The 25,702-nt window shown below is 39.4% G+C and overlaps 1 protein-coding gene across 1 annotated transcript; it reads left to right on the top strand.

Annotated features, from left to right (window-relative positions):
• The first annotated feature begins 841 nt into the window (after positions 1-841).
• On the top strand, positions 842-12,254 carry LOC116698254 (high-affinity choline transporter 1). The gene is made up of 9 exons (XM_032530078.1): positions 842-1,013; positions 2,457-2,708; positions 3,169-3,282; positions 3,889-4,044; positions 4,131-4,279; positions 4,781-4,924; positions 6,108-6,261; positions 8,616-8,833; positions 10,043-12,254. Exons 2-9 carry the CDS (start codon positions 2,525-2,527, stop codon positions 10,694-10,696), a joined length of 1,773 nt encoding a protein of 590 aa, XP_032385969.1. The 5' UTR covers positions 842-1,013; positions 2,457-2,524; the 3' UTR covers positions 10,697-12,254.
• Positions 12,255-25,702: the final 13,448 nt, after the last annotated feature.

Here is a 25,702-nt window from a genome sequence, read left to right on the forward strand (position 1 = left end):
ATTACAATTGCATTTGTGGTTTAACTTGTGTTGTCTTGACTATTGTTGAATTCAGTTTGATGGTTGGAAACACTTAAGTGTGACAAACATGCAAGGAACAGGAAATAGATAGGATAATAATTTGTACACCATGTAGATAGAAGATAGATGTGACATCTGAATAGTCGCATTTCTTTCTAAACATCTTTATGTGATTAAAAAAGAAGGAATGAATTGTAGCCCTTTAAAACAGAAGTGTTCTTCAAGACTGGATTTGGTGACATACGACTTCAATTCTACTCCAAGTGATAAAATAATGTCATGTGAGTCGCCATTGTTCATTCATTGTGACTCCTGTCTGTTTATACAAAGTTGATTTGAACGTTTGGATATGTAAATGCAAAAGCTTGTGAGTGGAGTGATGTTTTTGGGACAAAAAGGCGTCAGAGCTGCATGCGTAAGATGGATGGTAAAATGAAAAAGTAATCTTATGTGGGGCTTCCACACCTTCAGCATTACCACCACACAGCCAGCATTTGCAGAATAAACGCGAAGTGCTTTAATCGGGAAGCAAGATCGTAAATCAGGCCTGCAATGTAACCTGGCAGAGTAAAGGTTTCATCCATTGCCAATATGATATTATGATATTGGAAAGCTTTCCCGAAGAGGTTGTGCGTCACGCCACTTTCTATTAGTCTATCTATTTTCGTCTTGCCCTGGAAGACATCCATCCACCATATACTCACCCTGACAGCACCCAATAAACCCACCACTCCCATTCATCTCCACCCACCTCCACCCTCCCTCCCCGTCGCTCTTTCCCTCTCTCTCTCTCTCTCTCTCTCTCTCTCTCTCCCTTTCCGACAAGCACTGGAGACTTAAAAAAAACAACATAGGAGAATTGTGTTTGGTCGTCCAAGAGGATTACTTTGTGGTACCTTAACACTTTTCCACCCGTCTTTGGCACTTTTGCAATTATTCTTTTGGAGATCCTGCTTCTGTAATCTATTTAGACTTGTTTCTCCCAAGGAAAGGTAAGATCATATCAGTTTCTAATATTGTCTTATTTTACTAATATGTGTTGGCTGGCTGGAACTGTATTTGACCGTAGACGCTGATTTAAAGAAAGATCAATACTGCAATACCGGCCTCCTGGAACTAAGGTGTCAGCACAATGGGGGGCTGCAACCCACAGGTTTGATTCTAGTGATGCAGCACATAGTACATAAAACCCTTGTGCATCCGTTTTAGGTCTCATCTGGGCAATGGTTCGCAGTTTTTTGACGGGGCGTTACATTTGGGAATTACCCACGGACTTTTACGCACGAAACAAAACCATGTCGGTCCAAAATGTTAAAATCATAGTATGCTACAGGGCAGCCTGAACACTTTTCACGAATGCATTTAAATGTAACAGACGCTGCGTGAGTAAACTGGCACAATGATTAGAGAAAGCCATTTTTGGAATTAAAGTGAGGCAGCAAGGCGCGCGTAAAACATCTTCAAGTGGCTTAAAAGCTGAACAAGTGTTACAATAATAATTTCATTGTTTCTAGTTTTATTCTAACTCATATATTTTAAATTGGTGACAGATTATGGAGTGCCGGTTGTTCCTCTTCCTTTGGTAAGGTATGGCTAATATTCATAGCTTTTATCCGAACAAGTTCAAATATGATCTTTCATTCAAGTATGAAACGATATCAAAGTGGAAAAGGTACGAAATTATTTCAGAATTTTTAAAATCCGAGAGGCGTTCAGCACCAACTGGTCCTTTGTCTAATAGGCTAATTGATCGTTTTGGGTAAAATATATGACCAACGAGCAGGAATGTACAAGCAGTTCTGTGGATTTGGGTTGCCGGACATTGCTGAATGGAGGCTACTAACAAAAATCAGACTCGAAAAATGTAGGCTATAGATTATCCCTATGTTGTTTTCTTAATTGGAATTTGTAGATTTTTCTCTTGTTGTGATTTGCCATTTAATACTTGAACTGATTAAAAACATCCGCTTAAGTTCGGAAATAATTTGTGTTTATGTTACTACTTTGGTGAACAAGGGATTTTATAGTTGGAAAAATGAAGTTTTTCGGTGCGTAGAAAACATAAACTTTCAATTTTAAATTACTTTGTATTCTCTAACTGGATGAAAAACCCTGGATGCCAGTTTCTAATATGCAAAATGTTATTCTAATATGGTCACTCATCAACTCAAAACGAGTAATTTGACCAAATTAAATGTGTAAGGTTTAAGCATTTGGTAGTCTCAAATACATTGTCTGGGCATTAGTGTTTTAAAGTTGATCGTTAGGTTAATCCTTATTTTTATTTATCTCCATGTAGCCTAATGCGTAAAGCACTTTAATAGCGGAACGTCTAAAAGGGTGTGGCACAAGGTGAGGCTTCTGTAAAATATTTATGAAAGATCGAAGTCAAGAACAGTTCACAGAAACGTGTTTATCTCTTGTCTTCTTCAAAGTTCTCTCCATGAGATTCCAGTCCTCCGCGCGCACTTGATCTCGGCGGGAGGAAGCGGACGAAAGGAAGATGGCCATCCACGCCGAGGGTCTCGTGGCTATCGTGATCTTCTACCTCCTGATTCTGGTTGTGGGGATCTGGGCCGCGTGGAAGAACAAGAACTCCGGTGTAGGCGAGAGCGGAGACCGGAGCGAGAGCATCATGGTCGGTGGTAGGGACATCGGATTGTTCGTTGGCGGATTCACAATGACCGGTGAGTTGTTTAATTACGGGGAGTCTTTGGATTTGTGTTTGTTGGCAGGTGTTTAATATGACCCGTATGCGCATGCTGTCACACATGAGTGTCATAAGAAGTCAGAAAAAGACAAATACGTTCCACCTACTCCGCCTTTTACGCACGGACAGCACAAATATAATTTAATACCACAACTTTTATTATTACATTCCTCGAATGTCTGGGCACTTAAAGGTAAAATACGTGATTACTGAAAAGTGATAGGGTGGTCCCGCATTATTTTTGGGGGAGTTCTGAATTTTAGCTCTGTCTTCCCAACACAAAATGGATTTGGTGTTCGATCATTTCTAAATCATCCCCAATAAACAACCATGTACTTATAGGGTTATTGTTGTTGGAATTAACATTAGGCTATGCAACATGGCATTTGCTAAACTAGTCTGACAAACTAAACTTGTGTTTTATGTCCTGGTTTCAGCCACTTGGGTGGGTGGGGGTTACATCAACGGGACAGCAGAGTATGTCTACCTGCCAGACTACGGCCTGGCTTGGGCACAAGCACCCTTTGGTTACGCTCTGAGCCTGGTAGTAGGTAAGACCCCATGTCTTTGTATGTCTTTTTTTAATTTACATTAAAAAGCAAATGTATATAAAGTATAGTGCCAGAAACCATATAGCAAGAAGGCAGGATAGCTGCCTTTTTAACAGCAAATCAAATCAATCTGAATGTAAAACTACTACACAAAAAAAACTTTGACAATAAATTTATGTTTGAATATAAAAAATTAAAAATTAAAAATTAAAAAAACATAATAGGTTGATGTTTATTGCATTGGATTATTTAATTGAAATCAATGTCAAGTATTTTCTGTTTTGTAGGTACTACAGTAGGGTACTTTAGCATTTATAGCTTAGTATGATGTAGTAGTGTAGCAAAAACACAACACATGGTCCTCTAAGAAATAAAGTATATTATACATATAAACAACAAAAATGTTATTGTGCTTCAACCAGAAACAAACAGTTCTACATGGTCATGATACACGTATAAATCACTCACCAGACATGACATATTACTTAGTTTGTGCACAAACTAAGTAATATTATACAATTTCATTGATTCAGGGTCTGTAAAACACACTTCAATGCTCTTGTTACACTATTTGTCTGCCTTATCTTAATGTCTGACATCATTCAGGTGGCCTTTTCTTTGCCAAGCCCATGCGTTCACGTGGATATGTCACCATGCTGGATCCCTTCCAGCAGCTGTATGGAAAAAGGATGGGTGGCCTGCTCTTCATCCCCGCACTAATGGGAGAAATCTTCTGGTCTGCAGCCATTTTATCTGCCCTGGGTGGGTGATTGTTGGACAGGATTTATTAAATAATAACACAAATTATGCTTAGTCTAAACTCATGAACTGAACGTATTGTCCTGCAGGTGCCACTCTGAGTGTGATCGTGGACATAAACATCAACATGTCGGTGGTGATCTCAGCCCTGATAGCTATCTTCTACACACTTGTTGGAGGACTCTACTCTGTTGCATACACGGATGTGGTCCAGCTCTTCTGTATCTTTTTGGGCTTGGTGAGTTTCACTTGTACATCTACCCAGCCAGGGATTTAAGGGTGACAAGGAATTCCAGCAGTGTAAACAGTTTTTACCAATACAGACTGACGTCCAAAACTATTACCTCTACTGTATGTTTCTGCTCAAAACAAAAAGCCATCGTTTTATAGCCAATATTTATACAAATATTTGAGGTGTTTGGGCCATTTTCTTGCTGAAAACATCCAAAGATTTTGAGCATGTATGAACACATGTGAAATCTGATCAAAAGGCTGAATAAAGTGTGTTAATTGTTGTTTATATTAGAGACACATTGGTAGAAACATAACTGATTTACATCTAAAGACACTAGTCTACAGTGTCCCTGCCTAAGCTTAAAATTATATCTAACTTTGTGGAACAATAAGTGAAACTTAAATCCAATGTAACAGTCAACAACCTTGACAGTGGATATTAACATCCCAGAATATCTATGTAACACTAATAATATTTGCATTGTGATACCCTCCTCTCCATCAGTGGATCAGTGTGCCTTTTGCCCTGTCCAATCCTGCGGTGTCGGACATCAGTGTTACAGCCAAGGAAGTAATCTACCAGTCACCGTGGCTGGGGAAGATTGAGCCTAAAGACAAATGGCTCTGGGCGGACAACTTCTGTTTACTGGTAAGTCTTTTTTTATTAGAAGATTCTTTACGAGAAAGTGTATTACTGTAAAGTAAATTGCATACATACAGTGGCTTGAGAAACTTTACACACCCATGCAAAAGTTGCTTAAATATAAGAATAAAAAAAATCATTCAATCATTTGGAAATTGATGTTAATGCCTTAATTCAAAAATATGTATTATTACTTTTAAAGGCCAGTTTTTTCATGGATCCAGGATACTATGCATCCTGATAAAGTTCCCTCGGCCTTTGGAATTAAAATAACCCCATATCACCACATACCCTTCACCATACCTAGAGATTGGCATGGTTTTATTTCAGTTAGCCTAATAGCTGGTTTGATTTGCATTGAGAGATGAGTTTATGGAAAGTTCCCCGTGCCTATCTCTAGGTATGGTGAAGAGTAATGTGATGATGAGGAGTTATTTAAATCCCAAAGGCCAAGGGAACATTAGCAGAATGCATGATATCCTGGATGAAATAACTGGCCTTTGAAAATAAAAATCTGCCTGCCTCTATGGGAATTTAACGTATGAGTGTGTATACTTATGCCCCCGGTATTTAAAGGAAGAACATTTATTTATATACACGCCAGTATTCATTCACAAAGAAAAATTGTTATTAAGGCATTAAGATCAATTTACAAAAGATGATTTTTTTTATTCCTCTTTTTAATCAACTTGAGCATGGGTGTGTAAACTTTCTCAAGCCACTGCAGTTTTATCGTCAAATGTTGTGGACAGGGGGTTTAAGTGAAGTGGTGCAGTTTAAGGGATACTTTAAGGTGTTTGGCTTAGTGCACGGAGCTTCCCCCGGAGTGGAACAGCGGATTTCGGCAGACCTCCGTGGCGCACTTCCTGTCATCCAGCGCATCTTGGCCGACCCCCCGTGGGAGCTCTGTGCACCGGTGCCATGGAGGGAAGCCTAACACTGTTCATTTAAACACACTGCCCACGCTGCCATGACACAGAGCTGGATTTAAAGCAGCAAGATATCTCTTTGAGGAACAAGGCATTATATTTGTTTGAGAAACAGTACAGGAGTAGCATTTAGAATCACTGAAAGCACAGCTGCGGAACAGATTTGTCACATTTGTTGAGTACGTTTCAGAGCTGTACTAGTGTGTGACTGTTATGCATTGGTTTGGTGTCTGTATTTACGCTGGTGTTTCTGTTTCTAGATGTTGGGGGGGATTCCCTGGCAGGTCTATTTTCAACGGGTTCTTTCTGCCTCTTCAGCTACCTACGCCCAGGTCCTTTCCTTCCTTGCGGCCTTTGGTTGCCTGGTCATGGCCGTACCCTCTGTCCTAATAGGAGCTATAGGGGCCTCCACTGGTAAATAAACACACGCACACACACACACACACACACACACAAACACACATAACACACACACACACACACAGGCTTAAAGCTATTTTGAGGAATTTAGTTTCTGAAATGTGAAAAAGTGGAGCTCTTGCTATAATTATGAACTCCTAAAACAGCAATAAAATACAAAATATGGGTCTGGGACTACAAAAACTGACTTTATTTTTTTTATGCTAATTCTTGTATTTTTGCTCTGTTTTGTTACATCCTTCTTCTTTGTTATAATTGAGTAAAATACTATTCAAATAAAATGAATTAAATTGTTGTCCTCAAGCTGTAAATCGGAGTAAGCCAAGTTCTGATTCAGTATTGATCAAATAGCAACAATTACATGTTATTTACATCTGGATTTAAAGCCTACAAATGACAGAAAAATTACCAAACTGCACCCAATATTTCTATTTCACACACACACACACACACACACACACACCACACACACACACACACACACACACACAGCCGCTGTTATATCAGAGATGAACACAAACAATAATCCATGTATGATGTGGATACACACAGACACAGACATTGATAAATCATTTATTGAAAGATCACAAGACAATCAAAACCTCCAGGAATCTTTATTTAAACAGGAAGTTGTGATCAAAGGAAAAACAATGCATTCCTTCCTTGCCGCCTTGGTTCTTTGCTTTATTGTAAGATGTGTAAATGCAGATGCATACAGTATCTGGAGGGTAAAAAACATCAGATGGATCCTGTCACGACTAGCAGAGGAGAGAGTCATTAGACCATGCCAATTTAGTGAATATTACATCTGAAGAGGAGCTAATTAATTTGGTTTGTCTGAAGCTGTTTTATGCAAAACCAACGCTAATCAACCACTGCTCGTAAATATCCAGGGGAAGGAGAGGAAGACACAGAGACACAGATTGTAGACCTCTGGAGGATGAAAAGAAGGACAAAAAAACTTGGAGAGAGATAGAAAGATGTCAGACGGTTTAAGGGGGAAAGAGATAAATATTGTCCCACTGAATGGGATGATGGAGACTGTAGGGGAGAACATGGTAAGCATGATGCTGTATTGTACCTGTTAAACATCATCATGTTAGCATGTTATGTTGTATTTAACTTAAAGTAGTGCTGTGCCAATGTACAGCCTCACAGAGCATGGCTGTAGGTTTTGTTAAATATTTCCTTTTTAATCTGCTCAAAATGTCATTAGAATCAATGGCTTCCCCCACACATAATTCAATAATTAATTAAATAATTATTAGTAAAATGTACAATTAAAATGCAATTGAACTACAAAATGTATTTTACAATACTGACTCATATTTCATATTAGGTTTAGCAATCTTATAAGGACAAACCAGTGTACCAGTGTATCAGCTTCAGTTCTGGCAGGCCGAGTAGTCACAATGCTACTAACCGCTATTGGCTAACAACACGGTTGCAGCACTGATCTGCATCAGCTGAGCTGCAGCAGCTGATATGCATCAGCGCATCAGCTGGTCAACTCCCCTCGCTGCTAAATGGCTACTTAAAGCTGCTTTAGTTTGCTTCTAACTGCGGTGTCGGCTGCTTGCTGCTGCATTGATGCAACCCACCTCCTCCCCAGCTCCGCTTTGTCATGTCTAACATGGCATATGCTTCTATGTCATTGTTGATGCTCTGTTCCTATGGGGGAATAGTTTAGCCCTCCCAGCCTTAAACTGTGTGAGCGTCCCCTAATTCTGCTGCTGCTTCTGTCCTGATTCTCTGCTCTTTTAGGGTGCTCATGAAAAGTCAGGGGACGCCAAATTTAATTAGTAATATTTTTAATTAAAACACAAAAGCATTTTTATGTCTGCATTGTTCTTGACTTAATGGACCTGATAGAACTATAGTTAATATTGCATGGATGTGATATTTTACATCAGTATCCATTATTTCTGGCATTCCTCTTACAACTGTGGCTTTTTTCCTGCTGTTTTTCAGCACACAGACATGTGAAGTGAAGGCTTTTTGTTTCTCAGCAACTGGAGCAGGTGTATCCAAAGGGGCATAATAAAACGTCTCATATAATGTTTTTCTTAAAAGCTAAGAAAAAATTGCAGTGTTGTAATCAGTCCGCTTTAAAGTCCACAAGTTGGCCAGGAACATAATTGTATTAATCTCAACATAGCAACATGCGCCAAGGAGAGCCTGTTCAACTTTAGTTATGTTGTGTCATTGCCTCCCACAAGTCGCTACATTTTTTTCATTGTTTACAATTTCGCACATATATAAGGTCTAAAAATATGCCTAGATATTTCTATTTACATCTGCATCTTTTACAACAATGGGTTTTTACAGTTTGCCATTTCTTCTTCCAGACTGGAACCAGACTACTTATGGGTCCATCCCCCCAAAGGACAAGGATCAATCAGACATGATCCTTCCTATAGTGCTTCAGCACCTCTGCCCGCCCTACGTCTCCTTCTTTGGTCTGGGGGCGGTGTCAGCTGCGGTCATGTCATCAGCAGACTCATCCATTCTCTCAGCCAGCTCCATGTTTGCCAGGAACATCTATCAGCTCGCCTTTCGGCAGTCGGTAAGAGTGTCAACAATGATACTAACATACATCTGCACTGTGTAAACCACTGGTTTCAAGCGTCAGTCAAATCATCAATAACTCAATTGTAGTTTTGTTCAAGTGATGATTGTACTTGGTAAACATACAAACCTAGACCCCAAAGCTTCAGACAACATTCAGACAGACAAGCTCAGACTCAAAAGAACAAAAAAATCAAATTATTTCAAAATTACAACATTGTATTTATCTCCTGCTGATATGAAATATGTAGCTTGAGGTTAGTTAACATTGTGTGACTGTTATGCCTCTAGGGATGGTAGCCTCTAGAGTGGCTATGTCCGGAAGCCGAAATATCTCAGCAACTATAATATGGATTGACATTTTCTACAGACACTGACAGTCCCCAGAGAATTAAGAATCCTGATGATATTACTGATCCCCTGAGATTGGCATGGTTTTATTTCATATTTTATTTCTCTAGTACCACCAGCAGGTTGACATTTTTGGTTTTGAGTGAAATGTCTCTACAACTATTATACGTATTGCCACAACATTTCATACCGACATTCATGTCCTCCTTAGCTTGTATTGTAACAACTTTGGTGATCCTCTAATGTTTCATCTAGCATCATTATCCGGTCAAAATTTGTCATTTTCTGTGAAAAAATAAATCCACATAAAGAGCAAGGTTAGGGTGGTGGATGGGTCAAACAATACATGACTTTCACCCAGTAGACCGGGGTTTGTGTCCTGTTTTTTTTCCCCATGTCACTGAAACGTTCGCAAAGAGTGCCGAACATGTCAGATCAGTTGAATGCCCCACTGTGTCAGACTGAGGCTAAAGGAGATATATTGCATCAGTAACAAACGCCAAAGGCATCTGACCAAGCGTTGCTTTTTGATGCATTGGGAGTGAGAATGTGTTTGTCTCAGCTGTTCTTTGTGTTAAATGCTAATTAGCAAATGTTAGCATGCTAAACTAAGATGGAAAACATTATGCCTTTGAAACATCAGCGGGTTGGCAAATTCATTGTTACCATTTCAGCTGAAAAATAGCATTCAGTTCAAGCACCACTGAGTACAGCCTCATAGAGCCAAAAGCTTATCTGTAGACTTTATGGACTTTAATTTTATCTCTCTTGTCATATCTTTTCCTTATGTTCTCAACTTGTCTTGTCCACATTTTATCCACGTTTTCCTTTTCCCTGTCTTTCTTCTCTCTTCCAGGCCTCAGATACGGAGATTGTTTGGGTGATGCGCTTCACCATCTTTGTATTCGGAGCTCTTGCCACTGCTATGGCTTTGTTAACAGGATCCGTGTATGGCCTGTGGTACCTGAGCTCCGACTTGGTCTATGTCATCATCTTTCCCCAACTCATCAGTGTGTTATTCGTCAAGGGCACCAACACGTATGGCTCCGTGGCTGGCTATATATTTGGTCTCTTGCTGCGCATTGGTGGAGGGGAGCCCTACCTCAAACTCCCTCCTTTCATCTACTACCCGGGTTGGGTGAGCCAGGAGAGGATCCACCACGTCACAGGGGAAGTAGAGCACTTTATCCAGCAAAGGTTCCCATTCAAGACTATGTCCATGCTGGCATCCTTCTTGGCAAATGTGTTCTTTTCTTACCTGACAAAGTACCTATTTGAAAGCGGTTTGTGGTCACACAAGTACGACTTCCTGGACGCCGTGGTGTCCAAGCACAGCAAGGAGATCATGGACAAAGCCACACTGGTGAGCAACCAAGAAACCATCATTCTTTCCGAGATGGCGCCGGTCAAGCAGGGCCTTGGCGCGTCACTCGCTGGGACATTCATCAACACTGAGGTCCTCAGTGATGATGGGCCGTCCAGTCCAGAGGCGTTACTCAATGAAAACTAGGCAACAAAGGCACAAAGAAAACTAAACCAAGGAATTTGAAGACGAAGGAATAATCCAAGAGGCATCGACATTCTTCAGGAAACTTGCTACTGCCGCACTGGAAGCCAAATCAACAGAAATCTGCTGTGGCTTCCGAGTGACTCCACAAGTTTGTTTTATGATGATTACATGGTGCCTCCTTCTTTTTTAAGATCCCAGGACGTTGTCTGTCAGTCAGCTGTGTCAAGCATACCATACTCATGTTTTTTTTTTTAAATCATGATTCTGTGAATCTATTTAAATTTAAGTGCTGCAACAGTGATCAGAAGGACTTTCAGAGGAAAACAAGGAATGAGTGCTGTGGACATTGATGTCTACAAGGGTTTGCTGTGAGTAATGAAAATAGTGCAATATCTAACCAAGGAGTTGTGTACATGTCATGCGTATCCACCTAATAGCAGTGTGTGTGTGTGTGTGTGTGTGTGTGTGTGTGTGTGTGTGTGTGTGTGTGTGTTGATGAACATGCACATGTGTACACATGCAACAAAGCAGTGAGTGCTCCAGAACCTTTTCACGTTTTGAGTTGTAAGTTTGCATAGAGTAAATGTATTAATAGAGCAATAATATTTGTAGGATCTACGTTGTATAGATACACGGATACATTGAACTGACTTTGCAAGTTACTGTCATTGAGATTTTAGTTTTATTTTTTGCTTATTTTGTTTCATGTTCACCTTGCTCTTAAATTTCCTCACATAATCGCTAATCTCACACACAGTACATGTCGTATTAAGAACCACATGCCGTCATATTAATATTTAATTATGTCATTTGATAACCATTAGTCATTTAATCAATCTGTGATCTATTTTATTTAATAGAAAATATTGATTAAATCAGCTTTAAAAAAAGATAATGGTCATTTTTAAACATAAAAATGAGACACAAACATGATTATTTGTTGTCAAATCAAACATCCTCCACTATCTTGAACTCCATACTTTTTGCACTGGACGTAACACGTGTACTGCAGAATCCTCATGTATGAATGTAATTCCTTAAAAGCCTCAGCTTTCATTACATACCACCCTGACAAATATCCAATAGAAAGCTGTTTTTTACTGTGTACCTTCTAAGCAGCCATTGGCTTTCATTCATTTCCATACGTTGTGAAAATCAATTTGCAATCTTATTTTTTGGCAAACTTATGATTGTGTCGTACATCTTCTTCATACATCTTTGAATTAATATGCATTTACAACTACATCACCACATTATACTAACATTGCCAAATTAAAGCACATTTGATCATTTTCATAAATAAATGATTGGAACCCAATGGCAGCATGGAAAGTATGACAATTCAGACATTCAAAACACTACAGTAACTCTTAAAAAATATTGCAATTAATAAACAGTATACTAGGGCTGCTCAATCATAGAAAAAAATGTAATCACAATTATTTCAGTCAATATTGAAATCACAAGAATTTAACACGATTACTCGTAAACTTCTGGAAAGATGTTGCCATTATCAAACTTAAACAGTGGGAAAAGTTAAATAAATCAATAGTAAAAACAAAATGTGAAATTTGCCTTAATACTTTTCCTATTCAAACTTTATTTTTTCATTCAGAACACATGAGAAAATAAGTGTTTACTTGCAAAACGCAATGAGCTAAATGATTGTTTTTCTTGTTTTTGTGATCATTGGGAACCAAAATCATAGTCGCGACGACATTTTGAGTAATTGCACAGCCCTACAGTAGTCTTCATTCGTATCCTTTTAAACAACTGATATGATCCTTTAAAACGATCACACAAAAGCTAATTTGAAACAGTGTGTGTGCCTATGATGGTTTGGTTGCTCTTCATAAACCTGTATTGACTGGCAAGCCACAGCAGGTAAGCAGAGACAGGAAATGATTGTTTCTCCCAGGATGGTGTCGGTAGTACCGGTCATTATTGATCCAATCCCCAGTCGAGTAGCCCTGCGGACGTTTAATTAAGGCCACAGATAAGGTTGAAACTGCAGTTTATAAGGGTTTGTTCAACAGTGTGTCATATACAGTGATGAAAGTTACTGATGATAGAGGGTGATGGAGCACCCTCACACATATATCCTCCAACGTCAGTCCTCACATTTCCCCAGGTCTGGCTGTTTCAAACTACCTGGCACACTGCTACTCTGTATGATCAGAATCACGGAAAGGAGTCTCTCTAGGAAGTGATTTTTTTTGGCTTTGTTACGTGTTACTGTTGTCCAGTTGACTTCTCTGTGTTTATGTTGTCTAACAATTCCCTGTCGGAATTGTTGTGGTTTGTTGGTGTTTTATTTTATCTATGGACCTGCCTTAATGCCAAGGTCAACCATGGACAATGACTGGGTTTGGAAACACTGGCGAAAAGTGACCACTTATGTAGAAATAGTTTTTCAGTTAAAGGATAAGGCGGGTGACATTCTGTATTTTATTTATTGTCAATGATTACGACCAAAACCAACACCGTGTCTATTACTATTTTATAGTATTCTCCGACTTCCCGACCATATCTATAGCACTCGGCGCAAGCTTATTAATTCTGACAGAAGACGTCCATCTTTAAAAGGAGATCATAAATATATAATGATATTTTCTTTTAAGGAACAATGGCCTATCACAGTTGGGACACTGTAGTTTGCAGAACAAACAATAATCAAACAGGAGTAAATGGTGCATTTGTTGGGGACTATTTCCATGCAGATTAATACACATTAGACATCCTATTGGGCATTTATGGCAGCAGTGTGGATAGTGTGTAGAACTTTAAACAACTAAAAATGCCAATGTTAATCTCAATGGAGGAATACGTCAATGAGTGTGGCTCACGGATGTGTTTTCACTAGTTTATTGGGCAACAAAAACAACAAAAACAAAAAAAGCTTTATAGCACAGAAAAACAAGCTAGCTGGGTATGGTTGCTGAGAAAATACTTGTTAGTAGGATCGATTCATTGTTGATTTTGGTCTTGTCAAGGGATATGGTGCCAATAATAAAAATCTAGGACAACACCAGCCTTATCCTTTAAGGTGGCATAATGGCCTTATAGTTAGTATTTAGAGTAAAGGGGACTTGAACTAGGCATGCAGCCATATCTGCTGAGATCCAGTGAGACAAACTAAATCCCAACCCGATCCTGTCTCATCCCTAAAACATTAATAACAGTTGAGGGATTTATGATTTGCCACCAAGGCGATGACAGCTTCAAACTGAATGGCTTGACTGGTGGTCTGACGCTGTGCAAAGTGTCAGGCAATCTCATTGGACTTAAATGTGAATGTAGACTTTCCTCCTCGTCAGATAAGCCTCATAACGAGTGTTTCGTAGTTTAGGTTCATTCACTAACCTAAACACACACAAAAGATTCTGTCAGCCCTTGAACTGGCACATTTGTGAATATACTGTATGTCGTAAATTGCAATGATGATGTATTTTTGTGTGACTAATGTATATACCCAAAGCATTGGAACAAATTAGTCTACTTTTAAATGCAGCATTGAAAATGATGTTTGTTGATAGGGAAATACAGCTATTTATTTATTTATTCATGCAGTGTCTATAAGAGTATAGTTGTAAACATATGTGAGATCAGTTGAATAAATTATATTATTTAGCACAGTCATGGTTTTCTTTCTCCATATGTACATACTTGTACTTGTGTGTGTGTGTGTGTGTGCGTGCGTGTGTGTGTGTGCGTGCGTGCGTGCGCAAAGGGTTTATCTAACTGTAGACGCATCAATCAAAACGCCCACCTCAGAATTGTATAACTGCCAAAACTGTCAGGGCTGTCAATCTCTCTTTTACACACACACACACACACACACACACACACACATACACACACACACACAAACACTCACACGTCACTGATCCCAATATATCTACGTATACCAGTCTGACCCCTTGGATGCCATGTGTTTTTTCTCAAAGTAGAAATAACAAAAGGAAGAATTACATTTGTTTTGTGATTAAAAAACAAAATTATATTTTATAAAGCTCCTTTCATATTGCACCTTATATAGCAGTGTACTATGATGTTCAAATTTGAGCCAGATCAGTATAGGTAAGCAATATCCATAGCAGAAGATTTGGGTTTAAAGCTTAATTATGTTAAGTAAAACATGTGAGTGACAGTAATGGGGATGGGACAGGGCCGTATTGGCAATATCAAACATCAAGAAACCAGGATGGACAGAAAGAAATAAAATGCAACTGGGTAAGTTCAGAAGAAACTTCATTACTGATTATATCTGTAATTTCTTTTCAAATTTTAAGATGGTATCCATACCACACAACCATAATCACATTAATAGGAGTAATAATTATAATAAACCACTTGACTGAAAATGTCTTCTTGCATTACAGGATTTATAATGTCAAAAATGTGTTTCACTAACTGGTCTTCTTGAAGGTATTATAGGGTATGATTATCTGAGTACATTCAGTTCTTCGCTCTCTGCCTTTTTAAAAAGATTTCTATATTTGACAAGGCTCCAGGCGCTTCTATATAGACACTTGTTGTACTTAAAAAGAGTTATTTTAAAAAATATGTAAAAGCTCCATGCTGGTTTTTTTGTCTAGATTTGTAATTCTTCACTAATGATATGGTTCATTGAGTCATGGTGGTTCAGAGAGCCACTTCTATCTCAGTCACTTATGTGCATTTCAGTCTTGCTAAAGGAAATTGAGACAGTAATGTTTCTATCTGTAAAACTGGGATATTTGGCACACAGATAGCTCACCTGTTGAGCGCACGCCCACATATAGGGGTTTACTCCTCGACGTAGCGGGCCGGGGTTCGACTCCAACCCGCGGCCCATTGCTGAATGTCGTTTCCCTCTCCCTCCCCTTTCATGTCGTCAGCAGTCCTGTCAAATAAATGCCCCAAAATTATTCTTAAACAAAAACTAATATGACATTTAAATAAAGAGTTGAGTCATGTGTGGCTGTTACACCCATTATTGTCACTTCCTCATCTTGTGAGAATCATATGCACCTTCCATGCCTCTAGACTAACAGGCCACCTAAAGTGAAAGCAAGTTTTGGCATCTTTCCATTACATGGTACCTGCTCGACTCGGCTCGACTCAACCGCTGTGCTCCGTCTTCCTTTTTCCATTGTAGATTAGTACTCGCCTCATGTGTGAGGTGAGCGTGGCTGGTTGTCCTAGCAGGAAACTGCCGTGTCCTGACGCGACACACACACAGAACGTCAAAGGTGTGTTGCTTTTGATTCTCGGCGTGTGGCTGCTGCCACAGCCCAAAGACAGATTTAGTATCAAAAGAAGCTGGAGGCAGCAAAAAAAACAAAAACAAAAAAAACCACGCTGGTTAAACTACTTAAACACAGCGGTTTGTTCAGGCCACCCCTGTCTGTCTCGAGCAAAGACGACGCATTGAATGGTGACGATTCTCTCGACCAGTCGGTAGTCTGCAGGTTTTCACATCACCTTTTGGTATCGCCTCAGCTGCTTGGAACCTCGACTGAGGTGGGACTACTAAAAGTGTCTTTTTTCATAATGGAAAACCAAAAAGGCGAGTAGAGTGAGGCGAAGAAGGTATCATTCAGTGGAAAAATGCCATTTGTGTGTGTAAAAAGAGATTGAAGCATGACAGCAGCTTTAATAGGTACTAGTGTAAGTGTTAATGAGAGCTTCCACAATGACAGATGATTGGCCCACAGGTGACAGACATGAGCTTGGTCTGACATCATGAAAAATATTCCAGCCAATTACAAAGCAAGTCTGAAAAATAAAACAAAGGAAATGTCAGAGTGACTAATATGGCAATCTGCATTTTGTCAATAGAAACCTGTGGCGACCTGGAAAGATACACATTTCATATATTACATATATTGGAAAATATTCCATATTGTTAAAAAAACACTGCAGAAAATTTGCAGGAACAGCAAACATTCAACTTGTCCTTGTAAGACAAATTACTATTTATATTATTTCTTAACCATTTAATGTTTTATGATAAATGTATGATCATTTTGGCTTTGAGATCCAACATGTTGAGCAGAGCAGCTTGTAAAATGCAAGAACGCTGTTTTTGCATGATAGGGGGAATTTTCAGGCTCAAATAAAGAATTCACGGGTCTTCCTGCGTGGCGCTTCTTATGTTTGATGTATCATTCAAACCAAATACAACCTCTGTTGAGCTGATGCTTGTCATGTGTTTATCACCACAATCCTCTGATTGAACTCCCAGCCGGGCGAGTGAGCCTCTGAAATGTTTCCGCTCTCTCTTTATTGTTATATATATATATATATCTCCTAACCCAACAGCCTTGCCGCAAGCTTTGTCCTTGCTGACGTTTCCTCTTTGTGTAAAACAACAGCAAATTCCCTGATCGTCATTAGTAGGCTAGCATGTAATTCAGAGAGAGAGAGAGAAAGAAAGAAGAGAGATTTAGCCCTGAAGCACAGCTCATGACTTATTCTCTCTAAAATGACAAAAAAGTCAGGAAGGCAGTTGGAAGTGCTGATGAAAAGCCAGCTCATTACACTCATTGACACCCCTTATATGTTTTATTTATCAATTACATAGTATTCTACATTTTAATTGCTTTGAGCTTTTAATAACAGCTATGATTTATATGTTATGCCTTCGGATAGTTTAATTAAAGCTTTTTTTTCTTACACTGACATCCATACAGTATGGAGAAACACAGGCTGGCTGGTCTGCACTGATGCTGGTGGGGAAGGTGTCTTTACTTCTTGTAATTTTCTTCTTTACAGGGCGGTGGAAACCAAGAGAAGGTAGCTTTATACATTTTAAACTGATAGGATAATAGGAATAGTAAAAATAATAAAATCTATAAATGGCTCATATCCAAGAGGCATAGCTATAAAGGGAATGAAGGAGTAGAAGAGAAGGAATGAAGTTGTCTTAGTTAATGACAGACATCATCTTCAGCACCCATGCACTGTGGTCACACAAACATACTGTATGTCTGTTACTAATATTATTATTAATGTGTGTGGGCTATGTTATCGCCGCTAAGGAGAATTCAACTGAGAGAGACAGAACAGGGAGTCATAAATGCAGCTTAACAGAAACAATAACTGGAAAAGGGAGCAATGAAGATTGAACAATAAGATATCGCATAAAAAAGAACAAAGGTCTAGCTAAGGATAGAGAGGTGGATGATGTAATTTAAAGCAATAAATCTTGGCTCATTTACTGCTTTTTCAATACGGGCAGGGGGTAACGGTCAGCCTGGAAAACAGTCATCGTTATTATTCGCATTAGACTAAGTGCTCCACTTCAGTGGGGGGGGGGGGGGAGAAGAAGGGAGAAATGAATAGGAAGGCCACTGGTGCACCCTTAGCTCATATGAGTCATGGGCTGGAAGTCTCCATCCGCCAATCGACTGTGTCCTTGCTTGTGTCCCTTAAACCTGTGACAATCTGTGAGTGTGTGATGAGTTGTTATTCATATTGTTTATTTTCCGTTTTATTGTCTTTAGAGATTCATATTTGTCCAGTTTTGAACTGAGTAGTGATTATTGAGAGACTTTGCTCTGCACTTCCCTGAGATCGCTTGGCTATCCAACAATTTGTCAGCCTACCATGATGCCTTTTATACATTACTTTTCTGTTACCGATTGACGGTCTGTTGGCGAAGCTGTGTCCAACCTACTCTTTCCACAGTAGAGGTCATTTAGCTGACCCAACCTGACCCACACCTGCTCCCAGGTTAACAACGTTGTCACTCAGATAACTGTGCTTACACATCAGCCTTCTGATATATTTCATTGTCAACAACCTTTTCTTGAATTTGCTTGGTCTTATCAAACAACCACCCGTTTTTGTTATCATGTTAGGGCTGGAATTATTCCATAGCTTTCTTATTTATTTTCTTAATTGTTGACATCTCCTGTGCCGTGAGAGACCAAACAGTACATTAGTCGGTCTCACTTTCTACATCAGTGTTTGCTTCTTGTGTTCCATTTTTATTTTTCATGGTATACACACATATGCAGTCAGATTCAGGATTTGCACACACACACACACACACACACACACACACACACACACACACACACACACACATCCACCCTGTCCCCAGGGTACATTTTATTAATGCTGCCAATACTGTAGACAGGAACATAACTTATTAGGAGATTTATTACAGCTGGAGCTATGGCAAGAATAATATTGCACAGTAACAAACTGAGACTGAGAAAACGGACATATTTCACTTAGTAAGCACATTGTTCTGCAAGCAAATGTCAAATGCCATAATATAACTGTTCATTGCAATCATACTACCATACATTTTTTTATAAATAACCTGTCATTTTGAAAAATGCCAGCTTAATGTAAAAAAGGCAGCAGACACAGAGAAATACTATACTGACTCTTGGTACTCATTCAGTTCTTTTATGTACTGATATTGATTACTTATGTAGAGGAATAATGTGATTATTTTTTTTATTATTATTATTTATTATTAGCTTAGCATGGATTGGTTGCAAGGGGAAACAGCTAGCCTTGCTTTGTCCAAAGTTTGCAACATGCACCTACCAGCAACTCTAAAGCTTTCTAATTATCCTGCTAAGCTTTCGTTGTAGAATTCATGTAGGAATCGAAACGTTACACGATATGTGTCGGACGTCATTAAGTTTTGCCATCACGTAAGGGAATTAATTACAGTCTAAAATGTCCTGTGCTGTGCTGTTTTTTTGTGTGTGTCTTTAACTGTGTTCAGGGTGCCTGTAGGCAGAGTCCAAGCCAGAGTCGTCAGCGGAGACTCCCGTACGGCCCGGCTCACATGTATTTAAAGGTGCTCTAAGCGATGTTGAGGGATGTTACTTCTTGTCGACGTTCAAAGTATTTTCAAACAAAACGAGACTAGCTTGCCCCTCCCGCTCTCTTCTGTGCTTTGTCACTATAACCCCCCACCCCCACCCCCAAACCCTTCTTGTCGGTTATTGGCTGGAACGCTGGAACCCTGTTTGTGCATGCTTCGTGATGCAGGTGGGCACAGTTTGGTTTTGTTGCCGTTTGTAGATAGATAGATAGATAGATAGATAGATAGATAGATAGATAGATAGATAGATAGATAGATAGATAGATAGATAGATAGAGGCTTTATTAATCCCGAAGGAAATTTTAGACCCTGGGCTGTCTACAGAGACCGTGTTTTGTTTACAGTGTGTTCTGGGGACAGGCAGCTTGTGGATAGTGAGGAGATGTTTGCTGCATGTGACAACAAATGTTGTAGCCTAAAACCTCCTGACATTGCTTAGAGCACCTTTAAGATGGCTGCAGACCATGCTCAGGTCTCTCTCTTCACCATGCACCACCCTGGGTTCACTCCACCTCCCATCCACCCATGGACTCATGGCACTGCTGACATTACTGACTTCCAGGTTTATGTTCATTTTTAGTTTTGCAAAATAAAGCCTTTAAGTTGATGTTTGTTTGAGCTTCCTCTTTTGTTACAAGAAGGAGCCAAATTGTAACAGCAGCAATGAGCCACGTTACCTGGTGGGCGGATTTTCTTACCCTTCAGCCAAGCCAGCCGTGCCACCCTGTTTCCAGTTGTTAAGCTGAGCTAAGCTTCAATGTCATAAATAGGCTCATTTAAGAAGACTCCAAGTTTACTTAGTGAAGTTATTTAAATAATTAAGTAATTCACTTTGTGACAAAGGCAGCTGGAGCAGGGCTGGGATAAAGATAATAGTATTCATGCCAGATTCTCCTGATATCATGTTCTGCCATTCCAGTGATTTCTGTTGTGCTGGGAGAGAAAGGTTTCAGTTTTTCTTCATTACTTTGTGTTTTAAATGAGCTCAGACCTGTTTGCTTGACATTTCACTTTCTGATTGTAAAGTTGTAAAGTATTATACTTAAGTCAATCAGGTCAGAACATTTTAAACATTCTTATTCAGCTCTCCATCATTGTCATGGCTGATAATATCTAATGTATATTTCTTCCAAAAGCAGGGTTTCTTCCGGGAGTGTGATGAAATTACGTCGGTGCTGTGTGATCTGGATATACTCTGGACAATACCTTTGGGCAGGTGCAGTGTCAGGTTGGATAGTGGGCCATGGAAAATATCACATAGCTGAAATTGAGTTAACTCCAGTCATACTAACGTACAATGTTATTAATAATCTCTCCCCATGCCACCTTTACTGAAGGTACTGTGTTTCTTGCACTAGATTACGTGGAAATGGAAAAGGTGAAATAGTTTCTTCAAAGCCCTTTTTCAGCTGATATTTTGTCAATCAAACATTCACATCTTTGGTGAACAGGCAGATTAGTCACATTTCTCAGAAAACGCTCACCAGACCAAATTTGCAGACTCATTCGTTTCTTGTACTTAATGACCTGCCTTGTGTTTTTATTTCTTTGATGGCTTGAAAAAAAGCACGTTCCAAGGTGTTGGTAAGACCTTTGTCAGTCAAAACCGTGAATAATGGAGAAAAAAGGATGTGAAAGTGGAAGGTATGATAGACATTTTTGGTGTTTGTAGCCTAACAGAACACTCTTTTACTAATATGTAGCCTCCATCTATCATTATTCCATTATTCAGTTATTTTTGTTTAGACGTTCAATTTGTGAAGCCAAATCAATTGTTCTCTCTAATCTGTTTGCAAATCGGATTTGATTTTCTCCCTGATTGCAACTAAAAAGGTTCTCAAACAGCTCCTTTGTACCTGCTGCGGTGAGTGTGTGTGTGTGTGTGTGTATGTGAAGGTAAGGTTCAAACTGGGCTGCTTTACCATACATTTTCTACTCCTTTTTATTTTTCAATTGTGCTACCAGTTTCATCTGGATTCACGGCATACAATTTCTTTTAATGTATTGCAATCACCATGCACTCTAAGTGAAATGTCATAATAGTTATTCAACCATATTCGGTTCACTTACGGCCAATTACCATCACCCATCCACATGTTAAATGTATATGTTTTATGTAATATAATTCAGCTGCACATCCTTGTTTTGACAAATTAGGCAGCCATTCTTATCAATGCTGCACTTACTGTTTGATGCTGTCGCTGCCCGCAGTATGTATTGAACTGTGGTAAGTAATGAAAATGGTGTATGTCCACTGTTGGTTCTCCCATTGATCCCATCAGTGGTAAGTAGCTCTGCTCCAATTATGCCTCTAATAGGCCCAAGAGGAGAGGAGAGGAGAGGAGAGGAGAGGAGAGGAGAGGAGAGGAGAGGAGATTGTGATGTGTAATAAATTGGGTTCCCTGTGATGAAGCTTAACAAATCCCACATTTTACTTGCAACAAGTTTAATATTTCACAATAAATCAGTGTAATGAGCATGGCGTCGTGGGATGGAAACAAACTGCTGTATTCTGACGGCCAATCATCACATTTTAAAGTCTCCCTGGGACAACATGGACTATTTATGCTATAGCTACTATATATTTTAAGTTTGTTGCAATGCAGAGTCATTGATTATCCACTCTTGTTTCCCCTCTTTCTTGACAATTTATACCTCCTAAAGCCTGAATGCCCTAAGTCTGCTTTCTCTCCTTGTTGAAGAGCTGACAGAAGCTGACTCTCGTCACAGCAATGCTAACGTAATCAGCTGAACCCACACAACCTTCGACGCACAAATTATATTACACCACAGTTTGAGAAGGAGGAGGGTGGGATGCTTCCGAGTGATTTAGTTAATGCCTGGACTCACGATGAATGTTGAGTGGGGGAAGGAGGTGCAGCCTTGAAGCCACATTGGAGACATACAGTATAGTAAAAACACGGCTATGCATCTGTGTGTGTTTGTGCGTGCGTGTGTGCGTGCGTGTGTCTTTATGTTTTACTGCGGCTTACAGTAAGACGCCCGTTCTGCAAACAGCTAAATTTAAGAACAATTCAATTTTAGATAAAAAACATGAAAGCTGGCAGGTGATGTTCATACTGTACATTAATATGGAAGAAAATTGAAGTTGTCACTACTCATATAGTATCACATTCACTTGGCAAAATCGAAAGTATTCTTTATTCAAGCTCTACTTTGAAGAAGAAAAGCCAAAATAAATGATTTATCCCATTTGGAATTATAATTTGAGAGGCTTTCGTAAAAATTCCATGCTGTGCCTTTTTGTTTCTCGAAAGAACAGTAAGTCTAAGTGATTATTTGGTTTCCCCCTGTGCTCGCTCTAAAAACTCACAAAAAACGGAATGTATGCTACCTGCTCACCACCAACCAGCAGACAGACAGCTAGCGACTATTTGATGAACATACTGGAATATTTAGCAGCTAAGGAGCTGGATAGTTCCCTTGGTTGTGTTGGTGGAGTTTTTTGGAGTGTAATGGGAAAATTACAAAGACAATGATTTTCTTTCAATAATTGTTCATTCATTAAGGGATTTTTTCATTATAAGTAAATCCTTCAATTTGCCTCTGAAATATGTGTATATCCTAAAATAAGTCCTCGAGTGTTGGAGACAGCCAAAAATGTTATGACTCTGCATTTCTCCACTGTAAGCAAGGTTGGAGCCATGAAGCATTCTACAGACGAGATAAATCTCTGATTTCTCAGACAGAATGACGACTACAGTAATTCTTGACGTACTAGAGACAGATACACGGGGATATAAGAAGTGTGTTACTGATTGTATTCACCAGAGCTGTGGCCACATTGTAACTCTGTTTCATTGTGAAAGCTGTTCTCGTCATTTGATTGTTCTCTGCAGAAAACAATAAACCAAACCTTTAATCCAGTTTGCAGCCTGTCTTTATTTTGTTTCAACAAGGTCTCTTCTGCCACTCAAATTCCTCCCTCGCTGTACAGAAACTTCCACAACAGGAGAACAAAAACAGAGCTAACCTAAAGTGACTATTGGGCTTAAATTTGCCACGTGGCCAGAATAGAATATAATATAATATTTCCAAACAAAACCAAAATTGTCAGTTTTGTTATTGGTCAAACCGTATCTGTGTTCTTTTATCCTCCCCCATTTGCAGGACACCTGTTGCAGCAGGCGGGGTGTGTTTCTGATTAGAAGTGATACCTGCTGCTGGCTAACAGGCTAACAGGGCAGAAACATTAATCTGGCCAACAAAGCCCTGGCAGGGCCTGTCTCCTCCACTCCACTCTCCGTAATGCTTTACGACACTGTCATTTAAAGATGACATATGATAGCAGGGTTTAGCTTGCCAATATCCCAGGTCATCTCACAAACACACACACACACACACACACACACACACACACACACACACCACACACACACACACACACACACACACACAGCTGCTGAGGAGGCAACCCAGAGAAGCGAACAACAAGGCAGAGATGGATGGACGTGTGTGTGTGTGTGTGTGTGTGTGTGTGTGTGTGTGTGTGTGTGTGTGTGTGTGTGTGTGTGCGCGCATGCGCGTGCGCGTGCGTGCGTGCCAGTCTTGTTTATTTATTTGATTATTTCTTCCGGTTTTACATCTCTCATGAATCAAGAGGAATGGTTCTGTGAAACTCTGGATATTGGCCGTCTTATCAGTTATGTGCGTGTGTAAGTGCATGCGTGTGTGTGTGTGTGTGTCTAGCAAACTAGCAAAATGGTGACTACAACCCGAGCACACAGAATACAGTTTGTTGGGCCCAGGTGACTCCTATAAGTAATCACTAATTGAACAGACACATTACTTATTAACTAATCAATTAATAATTGATTAATTAGCAAGAGAAAGTGAGTCCAGTGGCCCAATTATAACACACAGCAGCGGCAGAGCACACTGTTTCCATGGATAGATAGATAGATAGATAGATAGATAGATAGATAGATAGATAGATAGATAGATAGATAGATAGATAGATAGATAGATAGATAGATAGATAGATAGATAGATAGATTTAGTGCAACTCATACTGAATTGATGGAAAGAATGTGATATATGACAAACAAACGTGATTTAACCTTTAACCCAGGAGATTCTGTTTATTGAAGTCATTTTGAAATGCATCTGGCTGTGTACATTAAAAGGCTTTGCAAGGCTTCTATTTTATTAAGACATGTTTTCATTAGTTACAAAAGGCCTATTGATTCAGTGCTGGCTCAGTCTTGGAAAGTGCAATCAACAAGGGAATATTTATGTGTTCTTTAAGTGACGTCTCCCATAATGTAATTGCTCCAAATATCTGCCAGGAAAACACAGTGTACAGCTTCAACTGCATTAATTGTGGATTGTTGTCATCAAGGAATGAAATGAGCAGCAGTAATTAATGTGGAATTATGTTGGCTTATTGACTTGAAATTGTTCTGTTGTGAGGTTAATTGACAGAAACGCAAAGTGAACTGAGCAAGATTAAGAGAAGGAGGATGCTTGGACGCAGTGAAATATTTCACAAACAACTGTTTTTTTACTTTCAGTACTTCCGATTCATTCATTCCCTCTGCTCCATACAGGAAGCCGCAGAGGATAACCAGATTACCTGTTCTGAATGGGGAAATATAATTAAATCTAACATGAGCTAACCCATTTACTAATGTATTGCCAATGTAACGCATTGGGACACCCTTTCCAAATGCAGAGGAATGGCTCTTAAATTGAGATCAATAAAATGGAAATTGCATTGTTTAAGATTTTTATTCTTCCTTTACTATAATTGTAAATGTTTAGACCGGTTTACATGCATGCTCATATTTTATTAGTTTTATGTTGGGATGTCATGGTGGGTAAACCCTTCCTGAACTCAGTTTATGTCTTGTTCCATTTTAAATGACTGACATGAACATGTATTAAGTTCTGTTGACAGTTGCAAAACATTCTCACTTCCAGAGCTTAAAAAAAGAGTTAAAAAGTGACGCTTGGTCAGGTGCCTTTGGTGTTTGTTACTGACGCAAAAAGTCTCCTATAGCGTCAAGCCCTTTGGCATCCTGTTTATATGCTCTTGGCTGGCACTTTCTGACACTTTGAGTGGGCATCACTTTATGACGATTTGGGTCGGTACTCTCTGCGTCAATTTTTTACGCTATGGGTCTAACTGACATGCGGCACAGAGCAAG

Source organism: Etheostoma spectabile, chromosome 11 (genome assembly GCF_008692095.1).
Source record: "Etheostoma spectabile isolate EspeVRDwgs_2016 chromosome 11, UIUC_Espe_1.0, whole genome shotgun sequence".
NCBI lineage: Eukaryota > Metazoa > Chordata > Actinopteri > Perciformes > Percidae > Etheostoma > Etheostoma spectabile.